The 19,570-nt window shown below is 36.1% G+C and overlaps 1 protein-coding gene across 1 annotated transcript in view; it reads left to right on the top strand.

Moving 5' to 3' along the window:
* The window catches only part of plxna3 (plexin A3), a 157,109-nt gene that overhangs the window by 87,200 nt on the left and 50,339 nt on the right, over nt 1–19,570 (top strand). The window contains exon 9 of the mRNA XM_052563751.1: nt 3,397–3,511. Coding sequence (XP_052419711.1) covers nt 3,397–3,511 — 115 coding nt within the window. The remainder of the gene's footprint in view (nt 1–3,396; nt 3,512–19,570) is intronic.

Here is a 19,570-nt window from a genome sequence, read left to right as displayed (position 1 = left end):
TGCCATGGCAACCCACGTCCGAGCGAGGCCCGCTACCTTGCCAGCACTGCCTATAGCCTGTGCCAGATTTCCTGTTTTCATAAAAGCCCTGTGGGAACGGTTAGCCTGCTGATTGTCTTCGCCTCTGGTGACGATGGTGGACGGCACCTACTCGTCTCCGTCCTCCTGCCTCCATCTTTGATTCCCACAATTCTTCGGCCACCCAGACCCATGGGTTCTTCCCCAGCCCCCTCTTAACCTCCTCTTTCCCTGCGGGATAGCGACAGCCTGTGATGTGAGAGAGGGGGCAGGGGAGGAAGACAGTGCAGTTCAGGATATTTACTTCTGAAATGGCTTCTATAAAGCCGAAGCTCTTTATTCTGTTTCATCTTCCCATGCAGCTGTTAGCGAGGGTGTCTTTCTGGTGCTAGTTAGTTTTGGATGTGAATGTGGGCATTCATTAAACATGTGAAACTCTTTTTTATTTTATTGCTCAAGCTAGAAATGCGTGGCCTCAAGTTACCAGGAAGTGCATATCAAAGGAAGACTGTGTCCTCTTTCACAGTTTTTATGAATAGTTGGGTAGGTTTTCAAGGAGTAGTTATAGAGCTTAACAATAAGGAACATTTGTTGATTTTTTTTTTTTTTTTATAAATGCCTTGCAAATTCTGTTTGGTTTTCTGTTGTGATTTGTGTTCTGTTTGGTTTTCTATTTTGCTGTGTTGTTGCGGTTTCTGCTGATAATGATATCTGGCAGTGTTTTTTTTTTTTTTTTTTTGAATTTGCAAAAATGTTTTGTGATAGTCTTAGAAAGAATAAGAATACATAATATATGTATGTAATAACAATTTTGATCAGAAATTACAGTATATACAGTATATATATATACAGTGTGTATATGTGTATATATATATATATATATATATATATATATATATATATATATATATATATATATATATATATATATGTGTGTGTGTGTGTGTGTGTGTGTGTGTGTGTGTGTGTGTACAGTACAGACCAAAAGTTTGGAAACATTACTATTTTTAATGTTTTTGAAAGAAGTTTCTTCTGCTCATCAAGCCTGCATTTATTTGATCAAAAATACAGGAAAAAAAATGTAATATTGTGATATAATATTACAATTTAAAATAATTGTTTTTAAATTTATTATACTTTAAATGATCATTTATTTCTGTGATGCAAAGCTGAATTTTTAGGATCATTATCACATGATCCTTTAGAAATCATTCTAATATGATGATTCATTATCAAAGTTGGAAACAGTTCTGCTGCTTAATATTTTTTCAGAACATGTGATACTTTTTTAGGATACTTTGATGAATTAAAAAAAAAAAAAAAAAAGCTATATTTTTAAAATATAAATATTTTGTAATAACAATATACACTACTGGTCAGTAATTTTTTTTTCTTTTTTTAAAAAAATAAAATCAATACTTTTATTCAGCAATGATGTTTTTTGCATATATAATTATACATACATCATCCCATCTAGAATTTTGCTCAGAATTAAATATACATTTGTGCCAAATGAAATTTAAAAGAAAAAAATAGTTAATTGCGTTGTGAAAAGAAAGTCCTTTGTAATGATGTGCACAGATGAATCGAGGCCAGAAACTTGTATTAAGAACTTAAGTATGGGCAATTTTTTATTTCAGTTTGACTGTAGTGCACAAACTCCAGATTTGCCTGTGCTGAAAGTCCAGCCCAGACTCCCAGTGATGGTAAAACACTCACTTCATCAGAGTGTCACCATTTGGCCGTGCTGTGTTTTTCAGCCCACGCTCAAATTAAAGCTGAGTGAATTGATGGGCCTTAAACCCCTGACACAGCATATTGCATGTTTCAGGCTCGACTTCCAGATCGGTTTGCAGTATTTACAACGCATTTCAGCTGCAGTAGAGCGCTGCGCCCTCCTCCATCAGCTCTAGTTTGCATCTTAACCTTCCAGCGCACTAAAAAACACACCCACACAGAACCCCTGTTGGCAGTAATATTAGATTTAGCAAGTTCAAATGCACCCATACTGCAAAGAAAATGCATTAACTTGTTTTAAATGACCCATGATAATCAGTGTGCTTTCCATTGTTCCGCCAGAGATGGTTGTGCAAGAAAGCGGTTGGTGTAATTTTGCCAGTGCCAACGTCTGGGATGTATCAAACGGCAGTTTTTTCCTCCCAAGAGCGAAACGAGATTATATTGAGCAATGCAGCTCCAGGTGTGGTGTGCTCAGACTGTCGAGTGCCCTCTGAAGGCGATCTGAACCGTGCCTCAGGAGGGAAGGATGTGATTAGGATGGTGTATGGCGTGGGCTTTCCATACAGGACCAGTGGCAGATGAGATCCGCATGTGGTCCGGATGGGTCCGCAAACCTTCTCACAGCGTGCGCTTCATTCTCGGGGCACGGATGGCCTTTCGTCGGGTACGCGCATTTGAGTCCACAGGTGTCGCCTGCTTATGTTTCTCTGCAGGACGTGACTGTTTAATTGGGAGTGTCATTAGGGCCACCGTCTAAAAGCCTTTTTCAGGGTCGGGTTAATGACTAATTGAGAAGCGGCGCGAACGAGCCGGGTGTTCAATGGCCCTTGAGGATTAATTGTGTGTGTTGAAGTGAAAGAGCGGATTTGTGACATATTGAGCGCTCAGATTTCCACAGCGGCGTCTTCATTCACGTCGAGAGAGTCTCTACGAGAGTTAAAGTCTGACCCGGGGCTTGTTCAAGACCTTCCCAAGGACAATGATGTGATTTATAGGCTAAGTATTCAAAGAATTGAGGGAATGAATGACTTGAGCCAGAGGTTCAGTTGAGGACTGAGAGTTTAGATCAATGCTGAAGTTGTAGTTCCAACTTCTTGAATTTCTGGGTGTAGATCTGGTTTGGTTGCGGGGTTTTTTTTTTTTTTTTTTGAAGAAATGAAGAAAATCTGGTTCTGCACTGGAAAGATGGTGGTTTTGGACCAAAAAGTGCTATTTTCCGATGCTGACAGGAAAGTCAATCTGGTGAAAGTTACACAAAACAAAACTAGATAATTTCTATTGTAATAAATGAAACTGTCTGGGGGACAAAAACATTAAAATGCATGAATTATTTATTTTATAAAATGTATACTAACTTTATTTATTTGTATAATTTATATAAATTGCAAAAAAACTATTATTTTACATCAAAGCCAGTTTTTATTGCATAAAAAACACTGAATTAAATGACTTTGTACTATGTAAGATATGCTATGGAAACTTGGAACAAGACTATTAAACATAACCAGTTTTGGGGTGGATTTAATAGTCAGTTACACTGTGGTTTAACTCTGAACTCTTGGAAAGCTTGGGCTGAGTTCACAGATGAACTCAGAACAGACCTCTCATGTATCTCTCTCTTGGTTTGCTCCTCCGCAGGTGTTCGTCGTGTGTTAGCAGCCCTTTCCCCTGCAACTGGTGTAAATATCGCCACATCTGCACTAATAACGTCGCCGAGTGCTCTTTCCAGGAAGGTCGAGTGAGCAGCGCAGAGGTAAGAAACCACACCAGACCAGCTAACCAAACAATCCTCTGGTAAATGAAACGCATCAACGGAGTTATTTATTGGAGTTATTTTGTGGTCTCAAACGCATAATAAAAATCAAGTCACTTTGCCTAATCAAATATGAAGATAATGCTAGAAATGTCTTTGCAAAAATAGTCAGAATGCGCTGAAAACGACAACCCAAAAAGTAGTTTAAAAAAAAGTCCAACAATGAAAAGGTAAAAACATTGTAAAAACAAATGAAATATAAAAAAAGTAAAAAAAATATGTACCCTAGATAATGCTTATATTAATAAAAGTGAATATATATGTATGTTTTTATGTATGTATGTATGTATGTGTATATATATATGAAAATTTTTGTTGTAAAATCTTTCTCATATTTTTATGATTAAATTAAAAATAAGAAGAAAAAAAATGCAATATAGAAATAATGACTAAACTTAAACCTCTGTTTCTCGTCGCTCTTCACATTCTCCTCCTATCATAAATTTGAAAATCCTTTTGTAAGTAATCTTTATCATCTTTTTGCTAATCAACTTGTTGGTGCTAAACGAGCGCTTGACCGGCGTCCCCAGTATAAACCCTTCCAGTCTCCAGGGTTTGATCTGCAGCGGTGCCACGCGGCATAATCAGATTCAGATGTATTAGGAGTTCATTTGGGATTCAGTGTGGCTTAGATGACTCACTGTTTCACTTTCTCAAGTGAAAGATAGATTCAGATGTTCAGAACGGCTCGTCTGTTCTCAGTTTCCTGCGCTGTGATGTGCCCTAGAGGGTTGGCATTCTTTTAAACAGAGTATGCAAGCTTTTGTGCCCTGCTCCCTGGAGGAACAGGAAGTGAGTAAACCATTTATGTGTCCGCATCAAATTTAAAGCAATAGTTCTTCCAAAAATGAAAACGGTGTTCTTTACTCACCCTCATGATGTTGTTCCAAAGCCATATGCTGGTATTTTGTATGTGTCATAAGAGTAAATAGAAACATACGGGTTTGAAACAAGCGTAAGGGTGTGTAAATAATGACAGATTTGGATTAGCTATTCCGTTGACATCCAGCAACCCCTCAGGCCGTGTCAGACCCAACCTGGTCAGCGGCCTCTGGACCTGCTCTGTGTTTCTCTCACAAGTGTCCATCTGTGTGTGTCAATCACACAATCACTTCTTTCACTCCCGGTCTGTGAAACACTGGGAACTTTCTCACACGCTTCATTGTTCGTCTCGTTTGACACTTGCTGGAAATTTGGAGCCCAGGCATTTTCCCTAGATGTGTTTACACTGGACGATAAGAGGAAGAATTGTTGCAAATGTCATTCCGACTGAAAAGAGATTTTTCACAAGCTGTTATTAACGGAGGACATTTCTCATAACGTAAATTAATGCTGTGCTGTTCCTTTCTGAAGCCTTTGCAATCATTTAATTTTTTATTATTTATTTATGTATTTTTGATCAAATAGAAAAATTATCTGCTGGACATTGGGCATTGAAGGCAGAACCAAAATACTATGAGGCACCTTCACACAGCAGCTGGAAGAGTTTTGACTCCTCTTCTGTTCATGCAATGACACCACATTAACTGGGCTTCCATCCATTTATTTATTTAGCAGATTCTGAGGTGTCAATGTATGAGAATACATTTTTACAAAATGCAAATAAATTTGTTTAAATTAATTTTTTGATGTAAATTAAATGTATTTATATTGCGATAAATGTATTTATTAGAGATCCACATTTACCAATTAATATGTTTTGGAGTATTTTTTTTATCTGGTAAGAATATATTCTTAAATTTTTTTGTTATTTTTTAATGTAAATATATATATATATTGTGATAAATATATTTATTAGCGATCCACATTTACCAATTAACATGTTTTGGAGTATTTTCTTTTTTATTTGGTAAGAATATATTCTTACTTTATGTGATTTGTTTATTTTATTTGACCAATTTACCAATAAATAGTTTTTGCACCATTTTTTATTTGTAAATAAAACATTTGCATAAATTATAATGGAATTTTATTAGTTTATTTTATTCATTAGAATTATGTTTTTATAATTTTTTTCACATTTTTATATTTTTTTTTACACTATTTATTTAATCTGTAAGAGAACATATTTTTGGATTCACTGTTTATTTTTTTTTTTTGTCAAATTTTAATAGTTTTATTATCATATTTATGTGTTATATTATTATAATGTTGCATTCAATTTAACGAAATTAATTAATTGGTGAATCACATTCATTAATACATTGTTTTTGTAATATTCGAGTTTCTCGTATGAATAAAATTCTTAACTTGGATGGAAACCATCGCTAGTGAGCACTAAAAATAAAAAATTCTTAAGATATCTTGCTATTGGTACTGTTGGCATTCATTTTTATTTATTTTTATTTATTTGTTCTCGTTCAAAGCTGCAAGACACTTAATGGTAGATTTGGTTATCGATATATCCGCCGTCATGGTTTTACTCCTGAACGTTTAAGCAACCGTCCAGATAACTCTAGTAACCATTTAGAAAACTGCGTCTTCTGCAAAATGAAACTCATTTTCTGCACAACTGAATCTAATGCAGTCATTTTTATTTCCATTCTACAAAGCCGATTTGAGTCAATCACAGCTTCATCCTGTTGATTTAGTAATTGTCCGTTTGGCGCTGCTGCGCTGTGATGGATGTACGAGTGTTTTCAGGGGGTCTACAGTGTAATTCCTTCCAGAATTTCAGGTGCTAATGAGTATCGGGCCAAATAACTTGTCCAACTTTTTTGTTGGTGCCTTTTGTTTGTGCTTACTGATGTTTGAAATAGGCCCAAGTGTTTAATGTCTGGTTTGGTGTCATGTTTCCAGCCAAGATTCTGTTGCGGTGAGGGAAAATAATAGTCTAAGCACAGATTTGGCCCAATCTGTGAATAGATTTACATCTTGTATTCCCGCCTCCACCTCTTTCTTCTCTCCTTTTCTCCATTTCTTTCTCTTCTTTGCTTTTCATTTCTCGTCGGAGCACATTATTGCACACTTGACTGAGCTGTAGGCCGTTGTCTTCAGGTTGAGAAGTTACGGCTGCCTCTTTGTGTTGTCGGAGTTTCAGTGCACCCGATGACCGAGGAGTGAAGGGAAAACAGCATACGTGACTCTCCAGCTGCTTGGATACCAGACGCAGTCGCTTTAATTATATCTCTCTTGCATTTCTTTGCATCATGATTACAGAGTAAAACCACATCGACAGGAACAAAGTGGCCCAGCTTACTAACTCTGTAGCTTTAGATGAGGCGAGATGCAGATTTGAATTCAAGTGTGAATCGAAGGTCTAGTCTGCATTTACAGTAACACTACGGTTCCCTGTAGACCCAGAACGTTTATGGAAATGATGCTGTGTTGATGCCATCATTGTTATATATAGCCAATATATATCTATATATTAAGCAGGACCTGCACAGCCAGTGCAGTGTTGCCAGATATTGCCATTAAAACATAAATGATAAATAAATAAAAATAATCAGAAATTGTCAAATCTTTTGCAATTATAGTTCTTTTGCAAATTAAAAATAACAGATCTTTTGCAGTTTAAGATGAAGATATCCCTGACCGTAAACCACAACGTCCTACTTTATTTACTTTGTATAGAGTTAAAAAGTGGAAAAGACGAGTCCAAAGATGTTTTTAATTGCTGGAGCTGGCAACATATAGTTCACGTTCTCACTCACAACTCTCTCTCAAGCCTCGTTCACTCCAGCAGCATCTCGCAGCGATCATGTTCACACCACGGACGCTTATCATTCTTGTAATATCTCTCAAAATGTGAATCTTCATCTGATACAGGCTCAAACTTCTAAGGTTGAATGCCTAATCTCTTCATCGTTCACGCCGGACAGTAGAGATCTGTTTGCTGTGTGAGCTACTGAAATGAGCCGCGCTGTAAAACAGCCAATCAGAGCAAATCTTAACATTATTATTCATGACCCTTCCAAATAAGGTAATGACAGACAGTTTCATTCTAGGGACAAAACCTAGGGTTGTAAATGGACATGTAAAACTATTTCTTTAGAATTTTTGTCCTTACCTAAGTCACATACCTTCTATGTAGATATCAGAGAACGGTTTAAAATATTGCAATGCGATTCAATGCATGCAATGGCACCTTTAAAGGCGCAATATGTAATTTTTCTGCTTTAAAAATAGCAGAAATCACTATATCTATGTTATATATATTTTTTTAGTTGTGTACTTACATTATCCCGACAGTTTCCATGAACTTTCAAATCCGGAGAAAATTATAGTTTAATTAGAAGACACGGCACGTTTCTTTATTTCCGTTTTGTCGCCCGTCTATGGTGTCATATAAACTTTGACCCCTCTAGTTTATCTAACTTCCTGCGGTACTGCCAAATACAAAGGTGAACAGAAGCAAAGACGAGATAAAGAAGAAAAAGTAGTAGCTAGCCTCGATCGAGACTATTATATTTAATATTTATTTTGTCGTATTTATACCTCAATCAATAACTTAATAATTATGCTTTGCCTGCACGTTCTGTGGAGCGCAAACGTATGGGTGAAATAAATGACCCGAGAAGGTTTTGGGACAAGATAAGAAACAAGACACGGGTAAATAATGGAGTTGCATTTCCAAGATAGAGTTTCGTGACAAGCTGAAACTACAGAGAGATACCGAACTCGCTTGCATTCTGATAAACAGGTATGCAACCATTCAGCTAACTGTATCTATCCGTATATTTTGTGAAACGATGATGTCTTGTGTAAAACGCAGATGGACTAGCTCTCATGTATAGTATAATGTAAATCTACATTTGTTCTATATCTAGCTGGATAAAGTAGCTTCAAATGCAGTTCACTAGCTTGTTCGAAATCATAGTATAACGTAATTATAATTATTAACGAAAGGCGGCCGTGTTTTTTTAACATATATTACTACTAGCTAGATGGAATATTGATTTGATAGGGGTCTCATAATTCATATATCTCTTCGTTCGAAAAGACGTGATTCTCAAAATACTAAGTTAGAATGAGTGAGGAATGATATGGAGCAACAGAGCGTGTGTTCCAATGAGCAACAACTCCCATGAGCCTACGCTCTTTCCCAACGTCATCAAAGTACGTCTTATGTTATTATTTTGATTGAGTGACCCCTGGTGGCCAAAAATCCCATACTGTACGTTTAAACTTACAGAGCTCAACATCAAGGATGATCCAGGCCAGTTTTTTGGGCCCAATGAGTTTTGGAAACAACAAGACATAAGCCTTTCTATGTTATAGCTAGCTGATAACTGACAAGTTTTACAAATCTATAATACATGGCCTAAAAAACAACAACAAAAAACGATCAGAACTGCGTGTATTTCCATAGTAATTTAGATATCACATGCCTGTCAACATTTGTCCACTCCACTACAATTTTTTTGTATTTTTGTATTTTTATTTATTATTTTTATTTTTTTGCTGCACATTTTATTTGTTAAATTTTTTTTTTATGTTTTCTTCAACAAAAAAATGGATATAAATATTTATAATGGATAAATGGAATATTGACACTATATATTGCTTATTGACATTTGAATTTTGTTTATTTCAGAATTTATTATTATTATTTATTCCTTTAACTTTCTCTTTTTTTAAAAATCTATTTTTCATACGTTTTCATACTGTGAATCCTACAAAGCCTAAATGTACTTTTTCAATGTTTTAAACTTTTTTCTAATAGTTTTTTTTGTGTGTTTAAAATTTGCAGTAGTAGTTGCAGCAGTTTTTTCAATTTTTTTTGTCAAAGTCCTAGATTTTAAAATCAGTCGTTACTTTTTTTTTTATTGGCCACAACATGAAAATATTTATTGGCTTTTCTGTATTATTGCCTGAAATATGGTGCTTCTCGGACTCATCTGTAAGATAAACTAAGATGCTATGAAATTGTAGAATACGACTCTGCAATAAAGCGCTTAATCTGTTTGGTCAGATGTGACGAATCAGGTTAGAACCTTGTAGAAGCGTCTCCAGATGTATTAATATTTCATTTGGCCAGTGCCGCTTTTTATGTCGTCATTGCAGCTGCCAGGCAACTAAGTGTTTTCATATCTATAATTCTGACATTACAGTTTTTCAATTAGAGAAATTATTAACTATATGCACGCTAGCGCAGCCACAGCTCAGAGAAACAAGGTTAATTGGCTCTGTAATCAGCTGATGTGGATAATGAGGCTTAATGATAGCCAGATGAAAAATTGAAAGTGATTTGATATATGATTTGGACATTATATAAGCACGACGGGACAGACAGCCATACAATTAACACCTGGCTGATTTGAGAGAGAGAGGCGCACGTGGGAGGAGCCAAAGAGAAGAGAGGAAAATCCCCCCCGTCTTCAGTTGCAGAAGGGGGAGCCGCATGCCCCTCGGCTTTTGGCGCATTTTAATTTTACACTTAACTGAACATCAAAGAGATGCCTTATCAGTGCTTATCAGAAGCAGCCAGCAGCGCTGAGATATGCCCATCTCTCTCGGTGTGTCTGTCTTCCCCTCCAGCAACAGGCCTGACAATCTTCTTATCACTCCTCCCCCTCTCGCTCTCGTTCAAGAAAAGAGTTAGTCAGCGAAAAGTGGTGAGTCATCCAGTGTTGATACTGGAGGGGAGAGTGCTGGTGGAGCGGGGACAGCAGTTCAGAGAGCGAGTCCATGAAGAGAGATGCTAGCGTTCGTCACTCACATGTTCATCATAAACTCTCCACACACACACACAAACCTAGTCATGAAATGTGTATTCATAATAGTGTTCTTTTATCTGTTGATGGATGAATTTAATATTCAATTTACCTACATATTAGTTGTTTTTAAAGGAACTTTTTAGATTCTGTCTGTCTACTTGTTTGTCCATCTGACTTCCTGTTGTTCTGTTGTTCTTTCTATCATTCTGTCTGTTTGTCTGTCACTCTGTCCATCCATCTATCCATCATTCTGTCATCCATCCATCCTTCTAACATCTGTTATTCTATGCATCCGTCCCTCTATCCTTCCATCTCTTATTCAATCCATCCATCCATCCATCTGTCATTCTATCCATCCATACATACATCCTTCTATCATCTGTCATTCTATACATCCAACCTTATATCACCCATTCATCTATCCATCTTCTATTCTTCTATCATCCATCCATCCTTATATCTATCATTCTATCATCCATTCATCCATCCTTCTATCATCTGTCATTCTATTTATCCATCCTTCTATTATCCACCCATCAATCTATCATTCATTCATTCATTCAGCCATCCATCCATCCATCCATCCATCCTTCTATCATGTGTTGTCCATCCATTCATTCATTCATTCATCCATCATCTCTCATTCTATCCATTCATCCATCCATCAGTCATTCTATTATCTACCATTCCATCCATCCATCCTGCTCTCATCCATTCATCTCTACATCCATCCTTATATCATCTGTCTCTCTATGCATTCATCCCTCCATCCTTCCATCTCTTATTCCATTCATCCTTCTATCATCTATCATTCTATACATCAAACCTTCTATCACCCATTTATCTATACATCATCTATCCTTCTATCATCCATCCATCCATCCATCCTTATATCATCTGTCATTCAATTTATCCATCCTTCTATTATCGATCCATCGATCTATCCATCTGTCATCTATCCATCCATTCATTAATTCATTCATCATTCCATCCTTCCTTCTATCATCTGTTGTCCATCCATTCATCCGTCCATCCATCATCTCTCATTCTATCCATCCATCAGTCATTCTATTATCTATCATTCCATCCATCCATCCTTCTCTCATCCATCCATCCATTCATCTCTACATCCATCCTTATATCATCTGTCTTTCTGTCATTATCCATCTATCCATCCATCCATCATTCTGTCATCTAAAATTCAATCCATCGATTTTTGTCTATCATTCCATCCATCCTTCTGTCATCTGTCATTCCATCCATACATCCATCCATTGTTCTATCATCTGTCTTTCTATTCATCCATCCAATCATCCATCCATCGTTCTGTTGTTCTGTCTGTCAGTCTGTCTATCTCTGTTATACAATAATTTATTTATATAAATGTTTATCATTTATCCACATTTTATTAATCTGTTTTCTATTTTGGTGCTCCACACAAATAGCATAAAATCTAAGGCCATACAAAATATTCATACCATTTAAGCGTTCCACAAATGTTTACTTTTATTTATTTTTTTACCAAATTTTTACTTTTTGCATCCTAAAAGTATCTGCCAACCATGGGTTAACTGGACCTTGCCAGCCAACTAAGCTAAACCTTGATGTTTTGATGTACTGGCCAGTTTGCATACTTCTGCTGAATTCTGTGCCAGTGTGTAGTATAAATACAGTGATTAGTTTGTTCAGTATGTGAAGCCGTCTTAGATTTTGGCTTCAAGGTGTAATAGCAGGCAGAATAATTATAGTAAGAAACTCACTAGGGTTTGGAACAGAGCAACTTTTGAATCACACATTGAATTCCCATTGTCTTTTCAGGATTTTCAAGCTGGAATGAACCAAGAAACAAGCTCACTGTCATTTATCGTAAGAAGAGTTAGCTGGGGGGCCGAAATCTGTGTTGGCGTGGGCCGAGAGCATATGTGGGCTCTTTCAATGATTACCACACTGGCTTATTTTTACATTCACAATACACAGGCGTTCTTTTGCTCTGATCAGTGTGTGTGTGAGTCAGTGATCCAGGCCCTTAAGCCGACGGGAATGTGTGTGTGTGTGTAAGAGACAGCAGCTCAGTGGAGTGCATCTTCTCCCAGGGTAAGCTCTGCCTCAGTGCCTTGGCCCAGGCTTTGAGAGGTGCTTCAAAAACACAGACATAAAAACACTCTTCACACTGTAAACAGGGCGAGTGTGACGGGGTCTCTCCAGCTCCCAGCAGCACTCCAGCGCCCTGGGCCTAATCCACTGAACAGCAGCCGGCTTCTCTCTGTGTCTCTCCACTGCAGTGTTTTCCAAGAGGAGTATTGCTACATCTGTTTGAGGGTCCTCCAAAGTCATGTTGATTAGGAGTCTTTCACTGTGAGCTCGGCCCCAAATTATATTAAAAACTCTGTTCTGATGGTAATAGGGGTTTTTGTGGTGCATTAAAAATAGAAGAAAAGTCTATTTTCAAAAGTTTAGGGTAGGAAAGAATTGTATTATTATTTTCATTTAAGAAATTAATACATTTAATAGCAAGGATGCATTCAAATTATTCTATAAAGACTTAAAAATATTCTTTCTGTTCATCAAAAAATGCAGTCATTTCAAAAGTACAGTATCATGGTTTTCACAAAAATATTAAGCATCTCGACTCTTTCAACTGTGAGAATAATAAAAAAAAAATCTTGAACCTCAAATTAGCATATTAGAATGATTTCATAAGGATGATGTGACACTGAAGACTGGAGTAGTGATGCTGAAAATTCAGCTTTGCATCACAGGAATAAATAAAAAAATATTCAATTCATATTGAAATGTATTCAAATAGAAAACTGTTATTTTAAATTGTAATAATATTTCACAAGATTACATTTTTTACTGTGCTCCTTTATCAAATCTTAATGTCTTTTAAAGAGACATCTACAAATTTTACCAACCCCAGATTTTTTTTTTACGTTATTTATGTATTTAATAAAAGAAAAGAAAAATCCAACATTTCTGTAACTAGACTAGTCTAAAAGTGCCTTGAAGTTACTATAGCAAAAGTACTCTGCTCGATTGCTTCTCAAACACTATTCCGGAGTCTGGTGGCTCTGGTTTTTGCAGTTTCACAAGATGATTTTATATTTATTAAGTTTATTTGCTTATTTTAGATCATATAATTTGTTTTCATAAAGCAAAATGGCTTAATAAACAACTAAACAGTAACAAAACCAACAAGCTAGCTAATATTAATTTGAAGTAAATTTGGAAATAGTATGAACTGAATTTACCAGTTGAAACAAATGACACCTGCAGTCAGTGACTGAAGTCAGTGGCATTCTTACTGCAGATGTCTTTTCATTTACACACATTGTTTGACCTTCACATTGCCAATTAAAGTGACTGTAAGTTTGTCCTTTCTGCATTGGACCAGTTCTGAATGCAGCTGCTGGTCTAATAAGGGTCTTTTTCTCTTGATCTGTTGTATTAAAATGCTTCATAATCTTTTCATTATATCTGTACATCACGCGCGGTTGTTTGCCAGCTTTGCCGTGTTGATGAGGCTACAGCGTGTTTGTTAAGCTCACGGTAGGTGTCCTCTGGGAACGGGTGATCCACGGACACCTAATTACGGCCCGCACTGAGAAATGCATTTTCAACTCTTTCTCTCTTATTGTGTGGTCGGTAAGATGGAAGTGTTTTTGAGTTTCGGGGGTCAAGCAAGATCTCTAAAACTGTCTTTTTTAAGGGAGAAAGAGTCTGTGTAAATATGGGGGTTCTCTGAGGATGCTGGATGCGAGTTTTGGAGTATAAAACTTTATGACTAGTGTTAGTTCTGGCAGTGTGTGTATATGTGTGTGTGTGTGTGTGTGTGTGTGTGTGTGTGTGTGTGTGTGTGTGTGTGTGTGTGTGTGTGTGTGGCATTGAAACAGCTGATGCAGGGAATTGTTTGGCTGTGGATTTATCGGTGCAAGACGCTCTAAATTTCTTTCTTTTTGGCTGCCAAAGCTTGCAGCACTGCATTTTTTAAATGTTCCTAAATTTGTAGTAATCTTTTATTGTAGTTCTATTTATGTCATAAATAGGCTATTAATTATATTTAAAAAAAAACATAAAAAAAAACATACACATCGTGTGTAATGTAATACAGGAACTATGAGATTATATAATATAATATGATATAATATAATAAATTGTATACACTTATCTGTGGCACACGATTATGTATTTAAATTGTATGGCTAAAAATAAAAAAAGGGAAATAAATAAATAATATATAAAAATGTAATATATTATTTCTACATTAAAAATGTTAATTGTGAGAACTTTAATTGTGAGAACTTTTAATATAGAAATAATATATTATATATATAGAGAGAGAGAGAGAGAGAGAGAGAGAGAAAGCTCTTACCATAAAAAATTATATCTATGTGTGTCTACATTAATTACATTATTGATTAAATAGAATTTCAAATTTTCTATTAAAAAAATTAACACAATGTTACTTAAGGTATTATTTGTGATTTAAAAAAATATATATATATAAACATATCTACATCATAATAGCATTTTTTAATGCCTAAAATAAAAGTGAAATAGCTATATAATAGTATATATAATATACATATGTTACATATATATATGAACAAATTGGTTCATTATTTTTGTATTAAAATTGAAATGTTTTTTTTATATTTTTAAATATGAATTTGTTATAAAATAGTTATTTTAAATATCATTCATATTTTTTTTATAAAAATGTATATGAAATGTTACATTTTAAAGTTTTAATTTATGAGGCTTATAATGTTTATGATTTTAAACTGTCAGATTATTCATAAAGATATGGCATTGTGCCATCTAGTTTGCACAGAAAAATCTACTTAACAGTCTGGTATTTTTGATGTGTAATAAAACATATTGTTATATGTATATATGAATGTGCATGAATGACTGATCTGTCAAGCAGAATGTATATTAAAGAAAGTTGTAGTTACTGAGTGTTTTGCATTTGCTGTGTCATGATGTGAGAGTGACATTGACTGACAGCGCTGCTGGTGAGCCGTAATCTCGCTCTCCCTCTGTAGCATTCATCATTACAGGAAGCTTAATTAGCTTATGTATGTATTTAACTTTAAAGAGCAGCACTGCAGGGACACGATTCATCAAGACTAATGACCACAGAGAGATCGCACACGTTTTCAAATGGGCCTTTTTCCCACCGGGACCCCGGCGCCTCCCTCCCCTCATTTTCTCTGACATAGCCTTTTGTTTTTTCCTCCTCCTTACTTTGATGCTCTGCCTCCCCGTGAGTGTTCTCCAAGTGTCACTTCTCCTTCTGTCCCTTCTCAATCTGTTTTCTTGTTCCCACAATGCAATCTTTCTTTTTCTTTCACATTCTCACACTCTCACTCTCTTCTTCCTCCTCCTCGTCTCTTCTCTTCTCGGTGGGGCGACTCTTTCATTAATGAGCTGCGGGCAGAGGTTATTAATTGTGGGATGAGTGACAGAGACGCCATTAGCTCAGCAGGAAGCGCTCTGGCTGCTGTGGTCCTTCGAGCCGGACGGCGTCGCCACACAGGAAGTGACACGGTGGTCGTCTGTCAGCAGCCAGACATTACACCACGCCCCTCACGTCTTCAGTCTCCATGCACAGCAAACAGTGCCCTCGTCCTCACTTCTCATGCCAGCCATTGGCGATAAGCTATCTTTTTAGATTAGCAAACACTTTACTGCTAAAACAGAGATGGCCGAGGCTGACATCGAGATTGCATGAAGATTTTCTGATAAGAGTCTTTTAGAGCTGAAGCGAGGCAGCTGATCTTGTGCTTTCTTTGTGTTTTTGGCTGTTTGTGCCAAACGAAATGTCTTTCAGCTGTAGCGATAACAAGTGCTCCATTTGTACTTTAAGAGGAGGGTTATTCTTTGTGTCTTGCATGGTTAGTGTTGGATCAATACTAACATTTTGGCTTGAGTATCATAGCAGCCTTTGGGATCTTGATATCAATGCAACAAGTAGACAACGTCAGGTGACGGTTCAAATAAAATGAGCTGTCAAAGGATTGGAGAATTCTCAAATGTAATGTCTGTGTGTATTTGTAAATATTAAGCCACAAAAAGGCTATTTAATTTGAATCCTGCATGCCTGGGGCAGATGTGCGCTTTTGTTTACTACTCGTACTGAAGCGCGTGACAATTGCGGTGATATTAAATGGATACTCCACCCCAAAATGAAATTTTTGTCATTAATCACTTACCCCCATGTTGTTCCAAACCCATAAAAGCTTTGTTCATCTTAGGAACACAATTTAAGATATTTTGGATGAAAACCGGGAGGCTTGTGACTGTTCCATTGACTGCCAAGTAATTACACCGTCATGGTTTAGAAGAGTTTGAAAGACATGGTCAGAATAGACCATATGCCATCTTCGGTTCAACTGTAACGTTATGAAGCAACAAGAATAATTTTTGTATGCAAATTAAACAAAAATAACGACTTTATTCAAAATATTGTTTCCTCTGTTTCCCTCCACTTCAAAAGTAGAGTCATTTTGGAGAATATGAGCTGAACGCAGCCAGCTTACGCTCTTCTGTGTCAGACACAAACACAAAGATATGTTTTCTACGTGTATTTACACTTTGATTTGAAAGAAAACAGTGCGTCCTTGTGGAGCGGCTGACACAGAAGAACATAAGCTGCCTGCATTCAGCTCTTTTTCTCCAAAGTCTTTTAAAATTAGTTTATTTTCAGCATCTTTATTTGTGCTGGACCAAAATACCATTGTATTGTTTGACACTTGATGATTGATGTACCATATTCCGATATTATGATGCTTTCTAATAACCATATTTATGTATCATGGTATTATTTGACCAAATCCAAAATCCCATTGTTAAATGTCTTTCATCAGTGTTGTCGGATTGATTATTAGTTCAGTCTCTGCAGTGAACTGACATTTCTATACCGACTATAATTTGTAGCTGTTTGTATGTTCTTTCAAGTCAGGCTTCATAAAGCACCTTCAAAATATCGTCCAGCTCTAATCAACCAATCAAAGCTTTAGAAACTTCGACACGTGCCGCGACTCAGATTATACAGGCCATTAAAAAAAATCAGGTTTAGCTGAAGAATAAGGTCAAAAATATCATGTAACATTTAATTGGAACAGCTCCCAAGTGATCTGGAAACTGAATTTATTTTTCTCGGCACTGAGGGAAGGGAGCATATTTCATGGATTATGGCTTATGAAGACTGAAAATGGGATTAACAGAGTAGAAGGAATGGAAAAACGAGAAAAACAGAGTGAGTGACTGAGCAACTGACTGCTCTGGAAATTATATATGTAAGCAACAATTCGTTTTTTCCTGTAGCCGACCTGCATTGAAAAAATATGATTCCTTGTGCATTTTGTGTGTGTGTGTGTGTGTGTTTGCGTATGTTTGTGTGGTGGGGGGGCATTTTCTAAATGTGTGACATGAATTTCTCTCCCTCGGCCGCTCCGGCTTTTTATGTTTCAACGGAGAAAAGTGCTTAGCTGTGTGATAAGCAGGATATGCACAATAAGGTTAATGGAGAGACTGTCAACAGGCAGTAAGCTGCCAGGCCTCTCCTAATGGGGTGCTAATCAGTGCGAGGGAAAAGCCCTACTGGGGAAACAAGCAGCTGCTCGGGTGGCTGGATACAGTTACCGCCGCCGCATAGATACATAAAAACATGGGTGGTGGCGTTATGATGTCACACAGGAAGACACCAAACCTTACTTGAAAGCCAAATGGGATACTTCATCGTTTAAGCTGGTGTGAATGCAAACACTGGGTGTTTTTATTGGACTGTTTTTCGTTTTTGCAGTGCACGAATATGGCAACGAGAGACTTTGCGGTACAGTGTTTACTATTTTTAAAGTTGCACTTAACAGCATTTGTTTTAATGTCATTTAAATACTATTATAGGCTTTAACAACATTTTAAATCAGCTTCAATTTTAATATTTATTCATTTAATTGGTTACATTTTTGTTTTGTTTTTGTAGTTTTCGGGGGGGGGGTCATTTTAGTCTATGTAGTTTTTATTCATTTTTATTTTAGTTTTATTTTGGTACATGAACTCAAACTGAATTAAATTGAGAAAGGCTGATTAAGCAACTAACTGAAATAAAACTTTTTCAAATATTTTATTTCAGTTAATGTTTATTTTTATTTCAAGCAATGGAAATGTTTTTAATTTGAATTTAAGTTTTCATTGACTATAATAACCATGGCATTCACACAACGTATTTAGTTATTAATTTATTTTAATTTAGTTTTTAATATAATTTAATATTGCAAAAATGTGTGTGAGCTGTACTACACATCACAGGTTTGTCAAACCAGGGTGGGCAATAAAATAATGTGTTGGGTAATGATAAGATTCACGTTAATCAGATCTTGTTTTAAATGTGTGCTAAAATAAATATTGGAAAAGATGGATTCGTGGCTTTTGAGAATCGATATCGATTCGACCTAAAAAAAAAAAAAAAACACTTTTTTTTGCCCAGCCTTACAATCAGTGTAAGATTGTACATTTCTTGTTTTAAGCACACACACAAAAAAAGCTTAGCAGAATACTACTAAATATACCCTTAAAATAAGAAAAAGACTGCTTGCAAGTTTATGAACAAAAATGTATTTATTAATTCTTTAAGATGTATTGTTTGGAAAACAACATTTAAGATGTGTGTGTTTTTTTCCGAAGTAAATTAAGAATTTGTATATAGTTTTGCTTTAAAAAAAAATTTTTTATTTTTAATGTATTTTATTTTATTTTATTTTATTTTTGCATTGAAACCTATAAACCTCAAGGTCCGTTGTTTGTAGTGTCTTGGAAAAGTATTATGATATTATGATTAAAGATATTATGTTTTATTCTTTTACATCTATTATTTGTATCACATATTTATTAATTATACCGTTCACATTTATTTGTCAAACAGCAGGTGTGACATCATATCCTGTTGTTCATATCTGTTTAAGGTCATGCAAATAATGCCTGCAGCCTAGCTATTGGGTTTTAGCCACAACATGATGCAAAGACACGGCTGTCCCATAAGTAATGAAGCATATTAATAATCCTATCCTCGATAAACAATTCTTCTGAGCGTAATATAGTTCATTAGCCTAACCGTAGGCTGTTTACAGATGCCGCCATGGCAACATGGCACGTTAATATAGAATTCAATTGCTGTGGCTTCAAACAAGGCTCGTCCAATCAGAAGAACATGCAGTGCTCCCGGCGTGATGAGTTATGTACTGTTAAACGCTGACATTACCTAACCACTCTTAGTTAACAAGCTCTTCTGCTTATCTGTAACCTTTGAGCCACGTTCAGCAAGCCGTCCATT

This window comes from Carassius gibelio, chromosome B8 (assembly GCF_023724105.1).
Source record: "Carassius gibelio isolate Cgi1373 ecotype wild population from Czech Republic chromosome B8, carGib1.2-hapl.c, whole genome shotgun sequence".
Taxonomy (NCBI): Eukaryota; Metazoa; Chordata; class Actinopteri; order Cypriniformes; family Cyprinidae; genus Carassius; species Carassius gibelio.
Note: the sequence above shows the minus strand (reverse complement) of the source record. Positions and strands in the feature narration are given on the sequence as shown.